Source organism: Capricornis sumatraensis, chromosome 16, assembly GCF_032405125.1.
Source record: "Capricornis sumatraensis isolate serow.1 chromosome 16, serow.2, whole genome shotgun sequence".
Classification (NCBI taxonomy): Eukaryota; Metazoa; Chordata; class Mammalia; order Artiodactyla; family Bovidae; genus Capricornis; species Capricornis sumatraensis.
The window spans coordinates 52,792,375-52,809,825 of record NC_091084.1 but is presented as its reverse complement, the minus strand read 5'-3'; the positions used below and the strand labels follow the sequence as shown (position 1 = coordinate 52,809,825).

Genomic DNA, 17,451 nt, shown 5'->3' with positions numbered 1-17,451 from the left:
GCCATTATCTTGCCCTTAGCCTGAGGAGTCACAGAAAACTGACCAATCCAAGCAAAGGCCAGACAGGCTTCCACCAATCTCAGTAAAGGATAGGTCAGGGCATTCCCCAATCCGAGTAAAGGGCAGGTCGAGGAGCCACCAATCAGAACAAAGGACAGACTATTCTCTCTAAGGCCCCTGGAGAAGGAGCTGGGGGTCAGTCCAGAGGAGGAACAAGACAGAGGCTGGAGATCCAGAGAGGTGGGTTCTGGACCTGCCTCTGTCCTGACTGGCTGGCTGACCACAGATGGGACATTGCTTTTTTTTTTGAGCCTCAGTTTCCTCATCTGTCAAATGGGGAGACTTAGCTGTCCTAAGCCTGTGGGTTTGAGACATCAGAGCTCACTCTGTCACCTTGGCCCCTCTTCTCCAACTTCCACACTACACACACAAACTCCATTAGAGGGCAGGGCCCCCCACTTAGCTTATCCTTCCCCACTGCCTCCAGGCAGGAACAGACGGACCTAAACCAGCACTACCTTCTGGGGCCAAGCCCTTGGAACCACTGTCTGAGGAGCCTGGGTTGGCAGACTTTATTTCAGGATTATCTGGGACATCAGCTCTTCCTCGCCTCTTTAGTCTGCAGAATTGACCTAGAAAGGCCACAGTGGCCAACATGTTGCTGAGCCCTGGACCTGTGAATCCATTAGGAAGTATCTGCACCTGTGTGAACCTATATGTGTACCTGGAGGGTGTCTGAAGGCAAGCTGGGATGTTTCTGTGAGAATATGAGGGTCTATGACTGGGTAGCCAGGTATGTGTGGTGCTGAAAGTGTGTGAGCTGTGATGAGGGGTGCCTCAGGATCAAAGGACAGTTCCTGGTGTCCTAGGATAGAGACACATCTTCGTGACTGAAATGTGTCTTCACTTGAGCGGTGGAAGGGATCAAAGGGAGGTTGGGGGCTGGAGAAAACAATGCCTTTTGAAGAGAAAGCCCACCACTGCTCCCTCAACCTGGAACACAGGACTGGGTGGGAATGGGAGTCAGGGTAGGGAAGGAAACTGAAGCCGAGAAGATGCAAGGTGAAATCTGGAGCCAAAGCCCAGACCATAGGCTTCATCTGGACCTCAGTGCAGGACTCCCCTCTGTAACCTTTCTGAAGAATGGGCATCTAGCCAATTTTTGCATACCCCCAAGTATGGGGAGCTCAGTTCCTCACCTCTCTTCTAGTGGCCTCTGCTTATGTAGCAAGGTTCTACCTGGAAGAAGATCTTTCACCCCCCTGGGCCAAGGTCAGCCTCCTGTGAAATCCTATGAGTCCCCAGGCTGTCTCTGGGGCCACTGTTCTGCTGCAGGCAAGGCATCTCCAGGTTCTCCATGCAGGACATGGTTTCTTATTCTCTCTTTACATATGTGGTCTCCTCTGAATGAGTCTCTTCTTGTCCTTACCTGGGACATAGTGCACTGGGGATGATCTAATCAGCCCACAGACATGGAGGAATTCTCATCTTCCCTAGTTAGGGTAACAAATCTTTATAATATGCCCTGCAATCTCATCATTTTAATATATTACCAGCCACAATTATGGTGTGGGCTCATACTGAGCTTATGGCCCAATAAAAGCCTCAAGCTCATGTCACTTTTACAGGAATGGGGGCCACGCCATGTGTCTTCCATCCTACAATTAATCACTTGGCTCTATGAACACAGACTGATCCTTCCACAAGGAAGACATCAGAAAAAACTTGCAGGGGCTAGTGGGGAGGGCCTGGCTGAGTGGATGGTATGAGTCACAGTCCTGCTTTGGCCCTGGATCCTCTGTTCTGTTACCTTTCTCTTTGATCCCCATGGTTTGGGCCAAGTTAATAGAGCGAGAAGCAGGGACCTTTCTTGTCTTGGTTCCGGCTCTCCAAGGACGAGGCCTGTTCCTGGGACAGGAAGGCTGTGAGGCAGTCAAGGCTGGTTTCTCCTTCCCCTTCTGTCTCACCAGGGGCTGGCCTCACTGTGTTTCTTGACTCTTGTGGGATCATGTACCCCGTGGACTCTTGCTACTCCCAGCACCTCACTAGCCTAAAAAATGAGACTGTGTGAGACCACCCCCCTCCTCGGGAAACTGAGTGGGACCCAGATTCAGCAAATGTTTCGCTGAGCACTTATGTGTGTGGGCACCCAGTTTCATCACCATATCAGCCTGTAAGGGGAGATAGCCTTAGTTGCCCCCAGTTTACAGATAGAAGACTGAGGCTCAGTGACTTGACCAAGATTCACACTGCTTATAAATAGTGGAGCTAGAATTCAAATTTGGAACTTTTTGTTTACTTGTTTTGCTTTATATTAATGCAGAAGCTTGTACTTTCCCTGCTATGCCTGAGTTGTCCTTGGCTGAAGGACAAGAGACCTAGGGTCTAGATGAGACTTGACCTCTTGACTTACTGTGAGTTCTTTGCTAACTCCCTGACCCTTCTCTAAGCCTCAGACCCCTCATTGTAAGATGAAGGGACTTGGACATTTTAAGGCCTTAAGACTGGTTGGGGAAATAAAAATAGATTGGTTGGGGGGAAAAAGAAAACTGGATTCTGAGTTCCTAAGATCCTGGGACTCAAGTGTCTGCTAGCCTTAGGTCCCAGTTTAAGCTGAGAATTTGTATTCCCCGCCCCCTGGGGAGGGGCGCTGTCCTGGCCTGCCTGGCAAAGGCCCTCACTGCCCTTTCCTCTCTTCCAGGATGCTTTGCTGAGCCTGGGCTCCGTCATCGATATGGCAGGCTTGCAGCAGGCTGTCAAGGAGGCCCTGTCAGCTGTGCTTCCCAAAGTGGTACGTGCCTTGCCCCATACTTTCCTGCCCCTTAAGCCTTTGCTCCGCTCCTCTTAACCTACAGGGTTGAGAAGGAAAGAAGAAGCAGGGTCTCTGCCCAGAGGACTCTCATGGAGAAGTGAAGGGTTTGGGTGAGTGTTTAAGAGGGCTTCCTGGAGGAGGAGGACTAAAACTAAGCCCCAGTGAATGAAAAAAGGAATTCTGGAATGTCTGGGACAGAAGGGGCATTAGAGTGTAATTGGAAAGATCATGTCGCAGATTATGGAATGAATTCACTTAGGATAATAACCTAATGGGTTCACTAGGTAGGACCTAGTGAGTCACGTGAGGTTTGGAATATGTGTAGCAGGAAGGATTGAGAGTAGACATGCAGAAGAACTTCCTTGGTACCAGCTGTGTGCTGGAATGGGGCTCGGCCTTGATGAATAGAGATGTGCTGAGTTCAGGTGTCCTTTCTAGAGTCAGGAGCCTGGATAAGATGTCCTCTAGAAGCCTCTAGTAGTCTTTAAGCTTCTCTCTGACCCATCCCAACACCATAGATGAGGTTGCACACCGGGAACAGGTGGAGGGTGGCTGCTTGGGCCGCTGGTCACTGGGTCAGCATGGTTTCCTGGGCCTGGAGCGCCTGGATGAGGAGACTGTACTCCCCTTCAGTTGCCCCAGGCCACTCCTCAACTCAGCTCCAGTGGTCACTATGCATCCCTTATGCAGCAGGATGGATGAACTGGCTCTCAAGACACAAAGCAGCAGTGTATCAGTTGTGCCAGATAGCAGGGAGCAGGGGACTGTCAGTCTGGGGAGGGGGGCTCTGACACCCTAAGAGGCAGGGGAGACTTACCAGAAGAGGAGATGCCTAGACTGAGTCCCCATAGCCTGGGGTGTTCCCTCTTCTACCCTGGACACCAGCCACCAGCAGAGCCCACTGTGTCTGAATCTGCTGGATGAATGATCCACCCAAGGCCCAGAGAGGGAGGACACTTCCCCCAAGGTCACACAGCATGACAGGAACAAATGGGGCTTGGCACCTAAGCATCCCCATTCGCTTTCCTCAGCTCTGTCTTTTCAAAACCTCCTGGAAGTTCAGAGCCCAGGAGGAAGACTAATGAGTGAGCTTTATTGAGCATGAAATTGGTAGGAAGTGGGTGGTGTGTTGGCTCCCAAAATAAATCCTCCCGGAGATGGGATTGAGGCAACATCTGGCCTGGGGTGGAGAAACATCTGGAAAAGAAGAGGTGGGGAGGTTGGCAGGTCAGCATCCACGAGGCTGCCCTGGGAGTGGGGAGGAGGAGGGTCTTCACAGGCAGGATGCTGGTGATGCCAGCATAGATGCGCTTGTACTGGATTAACTATATCCTCCAAGTGGGGACCAGGAAGCCAGCTCTGGTCCAGGTGACTAGATCCCTGGGACAGTGGGAAATGTCTGTCTTGGTCCACCCCACAGACCTGCATGAGCTAGGGAAGCCCTGACTTTGGGGAGGGAGCCCTGTCTTGACTGCATGGAGGAGCTCAGCTCTCCACAGAGGAGTGGGGAGACGGCAGGTCTGCTCCGCCCCTAGGGAGGGGTGCGGAGATGCCAGGGAGGGGAGCTGCTGGCACCTGGCTCCCTCATCAGCACCCATTGTGGCAGGCAGCCGCAAATGCAGATGGGACTGATGTGTCTGAAATGATTCCTCCTTCTCTCCAGTAAACTCAGCTAATTTTAACCCAGAGGGCTGCGAGTGAGGGGGTGGAGGCAGATGGACACCCGGAAGTGAAGTGAGGATCTGCCTGCCTGCCTGCTCCCCACTCTCGGACTGCCCACCCCTCTCTTTGCCAGGGCAGGACTCTGGGGGCTAGATAACTTCTTAACCTCTTTGGGGGATCAAATCCTACAGGCCCCTCCCAGGCTGCGTAAAGGGTTGGTTGACAGGAAGAGGCTGAATGTAGATGAGGCATGAGGGCCTCCTTCCCAGCGATTTCTTCATCCCGAACTCCCCTACTAGACCCTCCCCCAGGGGGACAAGGGGGCCCGGGTCTTCCTGTGTCTGCCGCGCTCACTCTCCTCAGGCCCTGGCATTTCTGGCCCATGCTGCTTCTGAGCTTGGCTCAGGTTCTCTGGAGGCGGGACTGGGGCATCTCCTGGGGGTTGGGAGAAGGTGGGGGCTGGCTGGGGACAGCCAAGGGCAAGAGTGTCTGACTCTTGTGGGTTGTGGACTCTCACAGCTGTGAAAGCCAATGGCTTCTGAGAAGGACTCCACGCTTACTTACTTTAACATGGAGCTTCAGTGTCACCTCCTCCAGAAGCCCTCCCTGATACAGTCAGCAGAGAGGAGAGCCCTCCATTCTCCCACTGAGAAAACAACGCCTCTCAGGATCCTGAGCTGGGCACGTGGGTACCCCTTGATGGGGTGTAGGCTCTGCTGAGCACCCGGGTCTCCCTCATCACATGCTACTCCAGCAATGGAGATGCTCTACAGAGAGGTTGGCTGTGGGTCTCTAAGAGTGGCCAGTCCTGCTTGGAGGGAATGTGGATTTTCTCTTGTGGGTCAGTGAGGGCAACTGCTTCTGCCAAGACACGGTCTGCAACTGAAACCAAGACTGCTCTGGTGGGGAGTTCCTGACAGTCCAGTGGTTGGGGCTCTGTGCTTTCACTGCCGAGGGTGTAGGTTCAACCTCTGGTCAGGGAACAAAAAATCCTGCACGCTGAATGGCATGCCCCCCACCCCTCAAAAAGGATGGCTCTGGGTCCTTGGGGGGGAGGATTGACAAGCTGCAGACATGATATACTTCAAACAGAGCTTTGATCTTACTCCAGGGAATGGTCATTCCAAAATACAAATCAGCTCCGGTCTCACAGGGCTCACCAGCTCCTCCCTCCCCAGTAGCAGTCCCTCTCCGCAACAAAACCCTCCCCAAGCTCCCTTCCCACTCAGCACCGCTGATCCCAAACCCACCTCCTGTGCCCCCTCCCTGGCCCCACCACTGTCGGTTCCATCAGTGCTTTGGACTCTGTACACCGACCTACCTATTATTAATACTTGGCCCAGAAGCCATTCTCACCCACTCCCTTTTGTTGTTCAGTTGCTCACTCGTGTCCCACTCTTTTGCGACCCCATGCACTGCAGCACACCAGGATTCCCTGTCCTCTACCGTCTCCATCTCCAACCCACTCCCTGAATATGTCCAATTCCCATGTCAGTTACAACTTTAAAGTCACTCCCTCCAAGAAGTCCTCCTGGCTTGGCTCACAGTGTATGATTTCTTGGCCGTGTATCTGAGGTAGGAGGGAAGATTCCAGGTTGTTCGGAGCCTCTTCTGCAGTATGGCCCCGAGTGGACGCTCAGTTATTGTTTGTTGAGGCTGCAGTCTCTGCAGGGAAATATCTCAGGGTTGTGGGGTATTGGCAGGTTGTGGTCTGTTCCTTCAGCCCATCAGACTCTCCCCAGGAGAGAGTGAAGTGCTGAGATCACAAGGGAGTTTTCCTACCCTGGCTGCACTTAGAATCACCTGGGGAGTAATGATGGACAAACAGATGCCCACGACCTTGGCACCCAGACCTGTGTCGGACTGGAAGTGGGTGGTGGGAGGGCCTTTCCTCTGGATCTCATGAGTGCCTTCTGTTCTAGGAGACGGTCTACACCTACCTGCTGGACAGGGAATCCCGGCTGGTGTGTGAGGAGCCCCCCCACGAGCTGCCCCAGGAGGGGAAAGTGCGGTGAGCTGCTCTCCACCCCGTTGCCCTCTCACATGATCAAGGGAGACCACAAGGTCTGGTCTCACCCTCCCCATCTGACCTGGACCTCAGCCTCCCTGCCAGCTGGGGTCCCCTGGCCAGCTCACCGACTGCAGCATAGAGGGGAGAAGCACTGTCTTCTGTTGTGTTGTGTTAGGGGAGTGGATGACACAGGGACAGTGCCAGCTGCTAGATTTCCTCCTGGAGAGCTATTCTAAACCACTGCAGCTTCCTTAGCCTGAGTCTCAAAAGGTCAGGGCTACAGCTTGTCAGCGAGAACCCCAGCAGGCTACGAGAACTGCCTGCAGGTTCTCACAGAATCACAGAACTCGGAGTCACAGAATGCAGGACCTCGTGGTGTCAACTCTGAGGACGGGGAGATCACAGACCACGTCCCACTGTGCGTTCTGGAGCCCAGCTGCTTGGGTTCAAACCCCAGCTCCAGTTTACTATCCAGGGCAAGGGACTCAGCCTCTCTGTGCCCCGGTTTTCTTGCTTGTAAACTGGCGATAATAATAGTACTCATCTCGTAGTACTATTATGGGAGAATTCTTGGGAGGATTAAATGGTTAACACATGTAATGCCCTTAAAACTGTATCCATAATGAGTGCTAAATGTCTGTTTTTGTTTTCATTATGGTAGAACACTGGAATCACTGACTTCAGGAACACGGGCTCAGTGCCCTCTGGTCCCTTGGCACCTCTGAGCCTATTGAATTCAGCCTCCCTGTTTTCCACATGAGCAGACGTCGTGAGACGTGTCCAATGCCGCATACTTGGTGTGAGGCACAGCCAGGTCTGGGACACGGTATCCTAGCTCCTGGCTGTCCAGGGAAGACAGAAGGGAAATGGAGCTTGTCTGATGAGAAAGTATGGATGGGCAGGAACTCTGGTCCAGAGGAGGCCAGGCCAAGGAGGATATGAGCACTGCCTTCTGGGTGGTGCAGAGGCGTCATGGGCCCAGGGAGCACTGGGTCGGGAGCTAGGAGGGCTGAGAGGACACCCGTGGGGGGTGTCACCGGGAGGCAGCGCTCCTCTCCAACAAGTCAAGCAGTCAGGGATGTGGCTTTTTCAGGTAGCAGCTGAGGTTGGCAAGACACCTGTCACAGAGGCCATGGAAAGAACTGCTTTGGGGGGATGCCAGAGGTCCTAATACTGGGGGTGCTGGTGGTCCTGAGATGCCCCCAGCCCTGGCACATGGAACCGTGGCTTCTTTGATGCAGTTCTATCCTCTGGCACTTCCCCATGGAAGAGGATGGTGCCTCTCCAATAGGTCTGAGGCTTCCCACCTCCTTTTCTCCCATTTGATTTTCCCACAAGGTGGGCAGGTAGGTGACACTGTCCCCTTTAGCATCGTTTGACAACCTCTCCTCTCGAGGACTGTGTGAACTAAGGCAGCCATGCTCGTCTCTGGCTTCTAGTGTCCCATCTGTAAGATGGCAGGATAGGCCTGGGAGGTCTTCAGAATCTTAAGGGAAAAAATGCTATAATGTCCCCTCTTCTCCTCTGAGCCCTACCCCTAATCCTCAGGAACTTTATTTAATATGAGCCTATCCGATCCAGTAAGTTTCCTCGAGGCAGCCTGGGAAGGCTCTCCTGAGAGAGGGATGCAGGATCAGAGACTCAGACGGCAAGAGGGGAGCATCTTTCAGGGTCTGCACTGCTCCTTCTGAGCCTGCGTGAGCTGGAGTGGGGGTGGCGGGGCTGCAGTCCAGGCATCTTTGAGGGGCTCAGATCCTCTGCAGCATCAGAAGGCCGAGGAGACAAGGCCAGTGAGGCTGGTGGGGCGTCCCACCAGCAAGTATGGGGGTGAAGGTTCAGGCCAGTCTTCTCTTTTGAAATCTGTGCTCTGCCCACTCAGCCACTCACTGTGTGTCTGGTGAGCCCACCTCCTCGGCTTGGACTGAGAGACAGAGGTTTGTGGAAGAGGCAAGGGCACTTGAATGGGAGTCAGACAGGCCTGGATTCTAGCCCTGACCCATCCCTGTCCCACTGGGGCCCCTTCCAAACCTGTTTTCTCATCTACAGAATGAAGATAACAGTGGGCCCTGCCTATGGGCTTAATGAGATCATAGATGCCAGGGCTTAGCCTAGGGCCAGCATACAGTAGGAGTTTAATGATTGCTGATTGCCCCCCACCCCCACGTCCCAACGCATTTACTCATTGGGTGACCTTGAGAAAATTACTTCCCTTCCAGGGCCCTTCCAAAGGTGCCCTCTGTGGCTCTCTGAAGGGCCCTCTGGTGCACCGTCGGGAGACCAGGCACCAGCCCCAGCCCAAGGTGGAGCCTGAGTGCTGGGCATGCCCAGTGGAGGGGGTGCTCCTCCAGGAAACCGTGGAGGGCCGGCAGGGCTGGCAAACAGCAGCAGGTGTGAAGTGAAGGCGGATCATAAACACAGATAAGGGCCCTGGGTGGTGTGGGGAGGAGGGTGGAGATGGGCCGGGGGGAGTGAGGCGGCCCCACCAGCTACCCAGCCCTTCCCGTGATGCCCCGCACCCCTCCGCGCGCTCACAGATGCCGTTTCATCCCCTCGTGTGTCCTGGGTTCCCTGCCTCCTTGCGCTTGCTGGGCTGTCTCCTCCCCCCGCGAAGTCCTTCCATGTACCTTCTCCACCCGGACCAGCCCATTTCCCTTCTCTGCCAGGGCCCAGCCCTAGGGCCACTAGGAAGCCTACTCCATAGATCCCCAGCACTAAGGAGGATTCAGTTTTCCAAAAAAGATGTCTGGGCCTTGGCAGCCTCCCTAGGGGATGGGTCTGTCCACGAGAAGAACCCTGGGCTGGGAGCCAGGACAGCATGGCTGCCGTCACAGGCTCTTGCTGTCTCCCCGGGCCTCAGTCCATGCTTCTGTGCGCTGCTGAGCTGGGGCACTGTGACGTCTGAGGGCTGCCGCTCGGAATCCTGAGGCTGCAAGTGGGGGTGCGCTTCAGGGCTGGGGAGGGAGAATCCTGGAGGGCTGCCTGGGTGAGAGGCTTCCTGGAAGCCTTCTCCTCTCTCTTCCGTGCCCCGCCTCAATCTCAATCAGCCTATTTCAGTCCTCTTCTCATTGTGTCTCCTGCCATCTTAAAGCCTCTGATTACTCCCTGCTGAGTACAGTGAAAGCCTTTCTGACTAAAGTGGAGACACCGCCCACCCCAGTCCCAGCTGGCTGTCTCCCTCTGCCACCGTCTGGGGGGGTGGGGGTGGGGGGCCAGGGGCCAAACCTTGAGAGAAATTTCTTCCTCAGAGTTGACCGGGTCCCCACTCACTGCAGAATCCATCTGTCCCTCTGATTGATCTCAAGGGACACGGAGAACAGTCTGTTCCCATCTCCCTGGAGTCTCACTTTCTGTGGGAGGGAGAGGGAGATGGAAAGGAGGATTGGGGTCTTGGCCTGAATCATAATTTGTCTCCAAGAGGGATGAAAGATGAGAGTGAAGATGAGGTGGGGGGCTCCGTCAGGGGAGGGGGGCCTGACCTAAGAAGGGGCTCAGAGGAGTGGAAGAGGGCCTGGTGCTCTTTCCAGGCCATTGACCCCACCAACAGAGAGCCTTTTCCTCTACCCTCCGCTAAGCAAATAGTTGTTAAAGGGACGGAACCGTCATAAAATCCACGCCCGTTCCTCTCCCGACTCTGTGTCCATCTGTCTTTATCTTCACTGGGGCAGCCCATGACCACCCCGGCACCAGGCCTGAGTCATTAGCCTTCAATCTGGACAGCTGGCCCCGGGGCTGTGACATTCCCTCCCCTCCAACATCATCCTGGTTGGAGGGGGCAGTCAGGAGGGGAGAGGAGGCAGGGCGGGGGCGCTGAGTTGAGGGGACGTCATGGGGGATGGGGGGCTTCCCCGGTGGCTCAGCGGTAAAGAATCCGCCTGCTGCAATGCAGGAGCTGCAGTAGACACGGGTTGGATCCCTGGGTCAGAAATATCCCCTGGAGGAGGGCACAGCAACCCACCCTAGTATTCTTGCCTGGAGAATCCCATGGACAGAGGAGGCTGGCTGGCTATAGTCCATAGGGTCTCAGAGAGTCGGACATGACTGAGTGACTTAGCAGGCACACAGGCAGGCAGACAAGACGGGGGATGTGAGCAGTAGATGAAGCCCAAGCCCTGACTGGGTGGAGGAGACACAGCCTTGGAGTCCCCTACCCACTTCCAACATCTTTGAAACCTCTAGGGGGTCAGCAGTTCTGGGAAGGGTGAGGCAGCAGAAAAGGGCTGATAGCAGGGTGGGTTGAGGTGAGCATGGCCTTGCACAGCCCTGCCCAGGGCTCTGGGATGAGGCCAGCCAGGAGAGGGTGGGTTACAGAGCAAAGTTCCGAGGTGTGGAGGGGGACTCCTGAGGGTGGAAGATCCTTGGAAGGCCCAGTGCCTGATGGAAGATCTGGACCCAGTCAAGGCTGACCTGCCCCAGCCCAGCCTCCCTTTTGCTGTTCCAGGGACCTCTGAGACTACAGGCCTTCAGTGAGACCCAGTTTCTGTCTCTCAGATTCTCCCTTTCTAGTGAGAGTTTTACTCAGCAGCCAGCATGATCGGCCTGAAATTGAACCTGACCTTCACCTTGTTCTGTTCAAGTCCCTGGGCTCCCACTGTGCTCAGGATCAAGCCTAGTTCCTCAGGGTTTTGCCCTCTGCAGCTGCCACGCTGGTGGACCATCCAGCAGACACACATTCTTTCTTTCCTCTGAGCCTTTGCCATGTAGTTCCCTCCACCTGCACTTCCTTTCCTGTCTGCCTTGATAATGTCTGTGTGTCCTTTAAGACTCAACTCAGGCATGTCCTCCTCCAGGAAGCCTTCTCCTTCTCTGATCCCACTTCCGTCCTGTACCCAGGTCAGTGGGAGCCTGCTCTTCCTTCCTTCGTCAGGGCTCCCATCTCTTCACTCAGGCATGAGTCTGTACTTCATTTGCTGGATGACACCATGACTCCTCTTCTTCTCTCGGTCCTCGGTACCAAACCTGAGCCAGAGGGACTCTGTGGAATAAACAAATACTCTGTGGGATGGCTTTAAGCAGAATGTCCCCACAGTTAGGACAGCTGCCCTGACTCTGCTGGGGGCTGGATTTAAGGGACCCGACAGGAGGCAGGAAGCGAGGAGAGAGGCTGCTGCAGGTCTAGGCAAGAGGTGTCTATTTGAGCTGGGCAGTGGCTTGGGAATGGAGAGCAGGGGAGAGCTGTGGAGATGCAGGGGCAGTGACTCACCCATTGGATGGGGAGGTGAGAAAGAGGGAGACACCCAGGACAGTTTGAGGATAAGCTGCAGGGGACCCGGTGGATGATTGTGCTATTTCCAGGGAAGCGGTGGAGAGAATAAGTTCTGATCAGGACTGGGGGAGTGTCTGACTATTTCAGGGACACCCGGGGAAGGCCTTCAGCCGGACTTTGAGTCCTGGAGCTTAAGAGATTGGGGGCTGGAGAGTCATGAGACCATGAGCACAGAAGGGGAGTCTTGTACAGAAGAGAAGAAAAGCTCGGGGCAATTCCTTCATCAGGGTCCTTGCTTGAGGGCAGAGTGGGGAGGTAGAAGGAGAGAAGCCAGGGCACCCTACAGTCTGGGGGTTGGGAAGAGAGGAGTCAGGGGTCAGTGAGATGAAGCTGCAGCACTTACTGACCAGCAGTGCAGGGACCAGCGCCACCTGGTGGCTGACCGATAACCAGCTTATCTGAAGCCAAGTGATTGGGTGGGGTCCGCTACAAGGGGTCTGGCTGAGGGTCAACAAGGCCAGTTCCTGTCTCCACGAAGCCGCAGCCTTTATCACCTTAGTCACTCGGAAACATGGCTGCCATTGCCTCCTGCCACCCTAGATCCCTGTTCCTTCCTGGGGTGACTGGCACAATTGGACAGCTCAAAACTGGAATCCGGCCCTCCAGAAACCTAAAGGTCCAGGTGTGAGGGCTGGAAGGTGGGAGACACCAGTGGTCATCGTAGAATGTGAACCAAGGAACCAGGAACGAATGGGTTGGATCCAGAATGTTGCATAACCCTGATTGAGGCATTCAGCCTCTTTGGTCCTTAGTTTCTCCAGCTGCTGTGACCTGGTCTGGGGACTCTCAGACTGCCCCTCTCGTTTCCTCCCCTGACCTTTGCTGGGCTCCCATGAGTGACCCCACTTGCACACACCAGAGTCCCAGCCCTGCATGCGCCTCTTCTCTCCAGGCCAGGCAGTTCCTACAAACACAGTTAAGCGGAGGCAGCATGAGGGATGAAGAACCCAGGACAATTAATCACCAGGGAGTGACATTTGGTGAAAACTCAGGAGCTTTATTAAGCAGGAGGAGCCAGAGGCTGGGTTGGGGGCAGGGATGTGTGGTGAAGGCAGAGAGAAGCTCGTTCTTCCTACCACAGGCTCCCCTGTCTCAGTTCCCACCCCTGCCCCCATCACACCGGGCCTCCTGGACATTCACATGAGTCCCCATTGGAGCCTCAGTCCTCTCTGGTCTTTAGGAAGACTCAAGCGTACTGGTTAGCAGTATGGGCCCTGGTGCCAAATGCCTGGGTTCAATCCAGGCTCTACCTCTTGCTAGCTGTGGGACTTTGGACAAGTTACTTAACCTCTCAGCACACTAGTTTCTCCACATGAAAAATGGAAAAGATAATAGTATTTAATCTATGGGATCATTGGGAATTCATCTATGTAAGTTGACTGGACTTCATGGGCACATCAGTTCAGTTCAGTTCAGTTGCTCTGTTGTGTCCAACTCTTTGCAACCCCATGGAGTGCAGCATGCCAGGCCTCCCTGTCCATCACCAACTCCCAGAGTTTACTCAAACTTGTGTCCATTTAGTCGGTGATGTCATCCAACCATCTCATCCTCTGTCGTCCCCTTCTCTTCCCATCTTCAATCTTTCCTAGCATCAGAGTCTTTTCCAGTGAGTCATTTCTTTGCATCAGGTGGCCTAAGGATTGGAGTTTCAGCTTTAGCATCAGTCCTTCCAATGAATATTCAGGACTAATTTCCTTTAGGATTGGTTTGTTGGATCTCCTTGCAGTCCAAGGGACTCTCAAGAGTCTTCTCCAATACCACAGTTCAAAAGCATCAATTCTTCGGCACTCAGCTTTCTTTATAGTCCAACTCTCACATCCATACATGACTACTGGAAAACCATAGCTTTGACTAGACAGACCTTTGTTGGCAAAGTAATGTCACTGCTTTTTAATATGCACATAAGTAAGTAAAGTAAGTGAAGTTGCTCAGTCGTGTCTGACTCTTTGCGACCCCGTGGACTGTAGCCTACCAGGCATCTTCATCTATGGGATTCTCCAGGCAAGAATACTGGAGTGGGTTACCATTTCCTTCTCTAGGGAATCTTCCCAACCCAGGGATCGAACCCCGGTCTCCCGCATTGGAGGCAGACACTTTAACCTTGCCTAATAAACTTCTGGAGTCCCCCTCCTGTGCTTAGCACCAAAAGTTGCTCCAGATGATTTTCTGAAGATTCTGATGTTTCAATTTCTACTCTCTCCACCCCAGATCTCCCTGGAAAGCTCAGAGAGGTTAGGTCACTTGCCCAAAATCAAGTGGTAGCTATGGCAGGCTTTAACCCAGACAGCCTAGCTCTGAGCCCTGGCTTTTACTTGCTCTGTGAGATTTGTGCTGTACCCTGAAGGGACCTTTCCCATATCTACCAGCAGGAGGCACCAGAGGCCAGACTGTAGCTGCTTGCTCCTCTGCGTGGGGAGGGCAGAGTCAGGGTCTGAGACTCTGATTTTTTTTTTAATTAATTTATTTTTTAATTGAAGGATAATTGCTTTACAGAATTTTGTTGTTTTCTGCCAAACCTCAATATGAATCAGCCATAGGTATACATATGTCCCCTCCCTCTTGAACCTCCTCCCCATCTCTCTCCCCACCCCACCCATCTAGGTTGATACAGAGCCTTTGTTTGAGTTTCCTGAAACATACAACAATTCCCATTGGCTATCTGTTTAACATATGGTAATGTAAGTTTCCTTGTTACTCTCTGCATACATCTCACCCTCTCCTCCCCTCTCCCCGTGTCCATAAGTCTGTCCTCTATGTCTGTTTCTCCATTGCTGCCCTGCAAATGAATTCTTCACTACCATCTTTCTAGATTCCATATATATGTGTTAGTATATGATATTTATCTTTCTCTTTCTGACTTACTTCACTCTGTATAATAGGCTCTACTTTCATCTACCCCATTAGAACTGACTCAGATCTGTTCCTTTTTATGGCTGAGTAATAGTCCCATTGTGTATATGAACCACAACTTTTTTGTTCATTCATCTGTCGATGGACATCTAGGTTGCTTCCATGTTCTAGCTGTTGTAAATAGTACTGCAGTGAACACTGGGGTACATATGTCTTTTCAGTTTCGTCAGGGTATATGCCTAGGAGTAGGATTGCTGGGTCATATGGCAGTTTTATTTGTAGTTTTTTAAGGAATCTCCATACTGTCTTCCATAGTGGCTGTATCAATTTATATTCCTACCAACAGTGCAGGAGGGTTCCCTTTTCTCCTGAGACTGATTTTTGCCTTCGTCATATCCACCGTGCAGCAGCTCAGCTTGTCCAGATTCTCACAGATGTGCAGAGTCCAGCCCACTGTGTGTCCCCAGGCTGGGGACTGTTCCTCTTTGACCCAGAGACTGAGTGTGCGTGCTGAGTCGCTTCAGTAGTGTCCGACGCTTTGCAACCTTATGGACCATAGCCCTCCAGGCTCCTCTGTCCATGGGATTCTCCAGGCAAGAATACTGGAGTGGATTGCAGGGCCTTCTCCATGGGATCTTCCCGACCCAGGGATTGAACCCTCATCTCTTGTGTTCCCTGCTTGGCAGGCGAATTCTTTACCATTAGCACCACCTGGGAAGCCCAGAGACTGAGAGGTAGAATCGTATCCTCTTTTCAGAGAGGCTGTGATCTCCCGGAAGCGGCTGGGCTGCAATGGACTGGGCCCCTCAGACCTGCCTGGGAAGCCCTTGGCAAGGCTGGTGGCTCCACTGGCTCCTGACACCCAAGGTAAGGGCTGGGAGCGGGGCAAGGGCAGGGGCAGGGAGGGACTGTGTCCCCTGCTCCCCAGACCATATCTGTCTTCTATCCCTGTCTCCATCTCTGTCTCCTTTCTCTTGCTCTGTGTTTCTAGCAAACCCGCCATCTAATTCTCTCCCTATTGTGCTACTAACCTCTCTAAACCTCAATTTCCTGGTCTGTAAAATGGGAACAACAGAACCTACCTTGAGGGGGTGTTGCTTGTGCTGGTGGTTAGATGGGCTGTAGTTGTCACACTCTCTGTCACTCTCTGTTATCTTTCTTTTCCTCTCCATGCCCCCTGTCCGCATGTCTCTCTGCTTCGTGTCTCAGTCTCTCTAGGTCTCTGTCCTCTGTCTCGATGTGGAAAGTGCACAAGACTGGGAGTCAGGAGACCTGACTTGCTGTGTGATCTTGGGCAAGTCACTTCCCCTTTCTGGACCTCAGTTTCCCAATCTGTAAAATAGGGGTGCTCAGCCTTAACCTGCCTCCCTCCATCCCAGGGTTGCTGGGAGGATCATGAGAAAGTTGCCGAGAGCGGGGACTTCCTTCTGTGCAGGGGTCGTCGCTGCGGTCATTTTTGTCACTGCCTCAGGACCCATCTTTCTGTCTCTCCGGGTCTCTGGGTCTCTCTGTGTCTCTGTCCTAGCCTCTCCCTGTCTGTGTCTTTGTCTTCCTCCCTGGGTCCTGGCTCAGTACCTCTGAGCCTCACTGGCCCCACGGGACCACCTCATTGCCCTCTCCCCCTCAGTGCTGGTCATACCGCTGGTGGACAAGGAGGCCGGGGCTGTGGCAGCTGTCATCTTGGTAAGAGCAGTTGTGGGTGGGATGGGGAAGAGAATAGGGGAGGGAGCAAGGGAGGGTGCACTGGACGGAGCCCCACTGGTGTGTGTGTGTGTGTGTGTGTGTGTGTGTGTGTGTGTGTGTGTGTGCTGAACAGCAAGTTGGGGTGGAGATGGGGAAAACGCGGTCTGGGAGGAGTCCTCTGCCCCACCTTGAATGGGCAGGATGAACATGCTGCCTGCCCATCAGCAACTTGTGGAGGGATGTGCGAGCCCCATCTGGACTCTTACCTTATGGAGCCTTGACACAGCTCTGACCAAGACATCAGTCAAGACGGGTTGGGGACACTGTCCCAAGAGGCCATGCATGCAGCCAAGTGGGAAAGGACCAAGTGACACTGAGGAGGGATGTGCAGATACCACCGACCAGGCCGAGAAATGTGGGAAAGCCAGTCAGAGATGGGGGCGACTGGAGCTGGGAGGCTTGAGGAGAGGAGGCCCCCGGAGCAGGGCTGCCTGGGAAGGCATCCAGCCCCAGCCAGACCCACATCCGAGGCTGGGACAGATGCCAAGCAACAGGGCGGGCTTCCTGGGGCGGGTGAGTGGAGGGGAGGGGGCCTCAGCTGGAAGGAGGGACGCTGCTGGGTGGAGGGAGTCGGGCCGGCACCCAGAGCCAGGGCCCTTCCTGCTCTCTGCTGCCCCCTCGCGGAGCTCCCCGCTTTCTGCTCCCTCTGTGGAGTTGGGTGAGCTTTGCGGGGTCCGGGCTCTGTGTTTCTCCAATCTCTTAGGACTGGACACAGGTTTTGAGGGTCCGTGGGGAAGTGCACCCTCAAAATCTGTGTCCAGTCCTAAGAACCGAAGGGTTAGCGCCCTCAAATCGCCGTTATTAGGGATCGACTTCCGCGGAGGGGACCACCGCCTCGGTAAAGGGCGCGGACAGATAAATGAGCCGGTTTCGGAGCGCCCGCCCGGGGACTCCTCCTGAGCTCATTAAAACGAAATTAAAGGTTTCCGAGGCGCCTGACCTTTCCCGAGCTGCTGGCGGGGGAGCGCGGTGGGCGCGGGGGGCGGCCACGGGGAGAGGAGAGGAAGGAAGGGACACTTGGCTTGGTCTCCTCGGAGCCCCATCTGCCTGGTGGAGGGGGAGGCGGCCCCCTTGGTTTCTCCCGCAAGCTGCTCCGCCACCCCCAGCTCC

The 17,451-nt window shown here is 54.1% G+C and overlaps 1 protein-coding gene across 2 annotated transcripts in view; it reads left to right on the top strand.

The window, feature by feature from the left end:
- The window catches only part of PDE2A (phosphodiesterase 2A), a 94,832-nt gene that overhangs the window by 58,148 nt on the left and 19,233 nt on the right, over window positions 1-17,451 (top strand). For both annotated transcript variants that reach the window (XM_068989401.1, XM_068989402.1), the window contains exons 3-6: window positions 2,702-2,791; window positions 6,397-6,485; window positions 15,356-15,465; window positions 16,226-16,281. In XM_068989401.1, coding sequence (XP_068845502.1) covers window positions 2,702-2,791; window positions 6,397-6,485; window positions 15,356-15,465; window positions 16,226-16,281 — 345 coding nt within the window. The remainder of the gene's footprint in view (window positions 1-2,701; window positions 2,792-6,396; window positions 6,486-15,355; window positions 15,466-16,225; window positions 16,282-17,451) is intronic.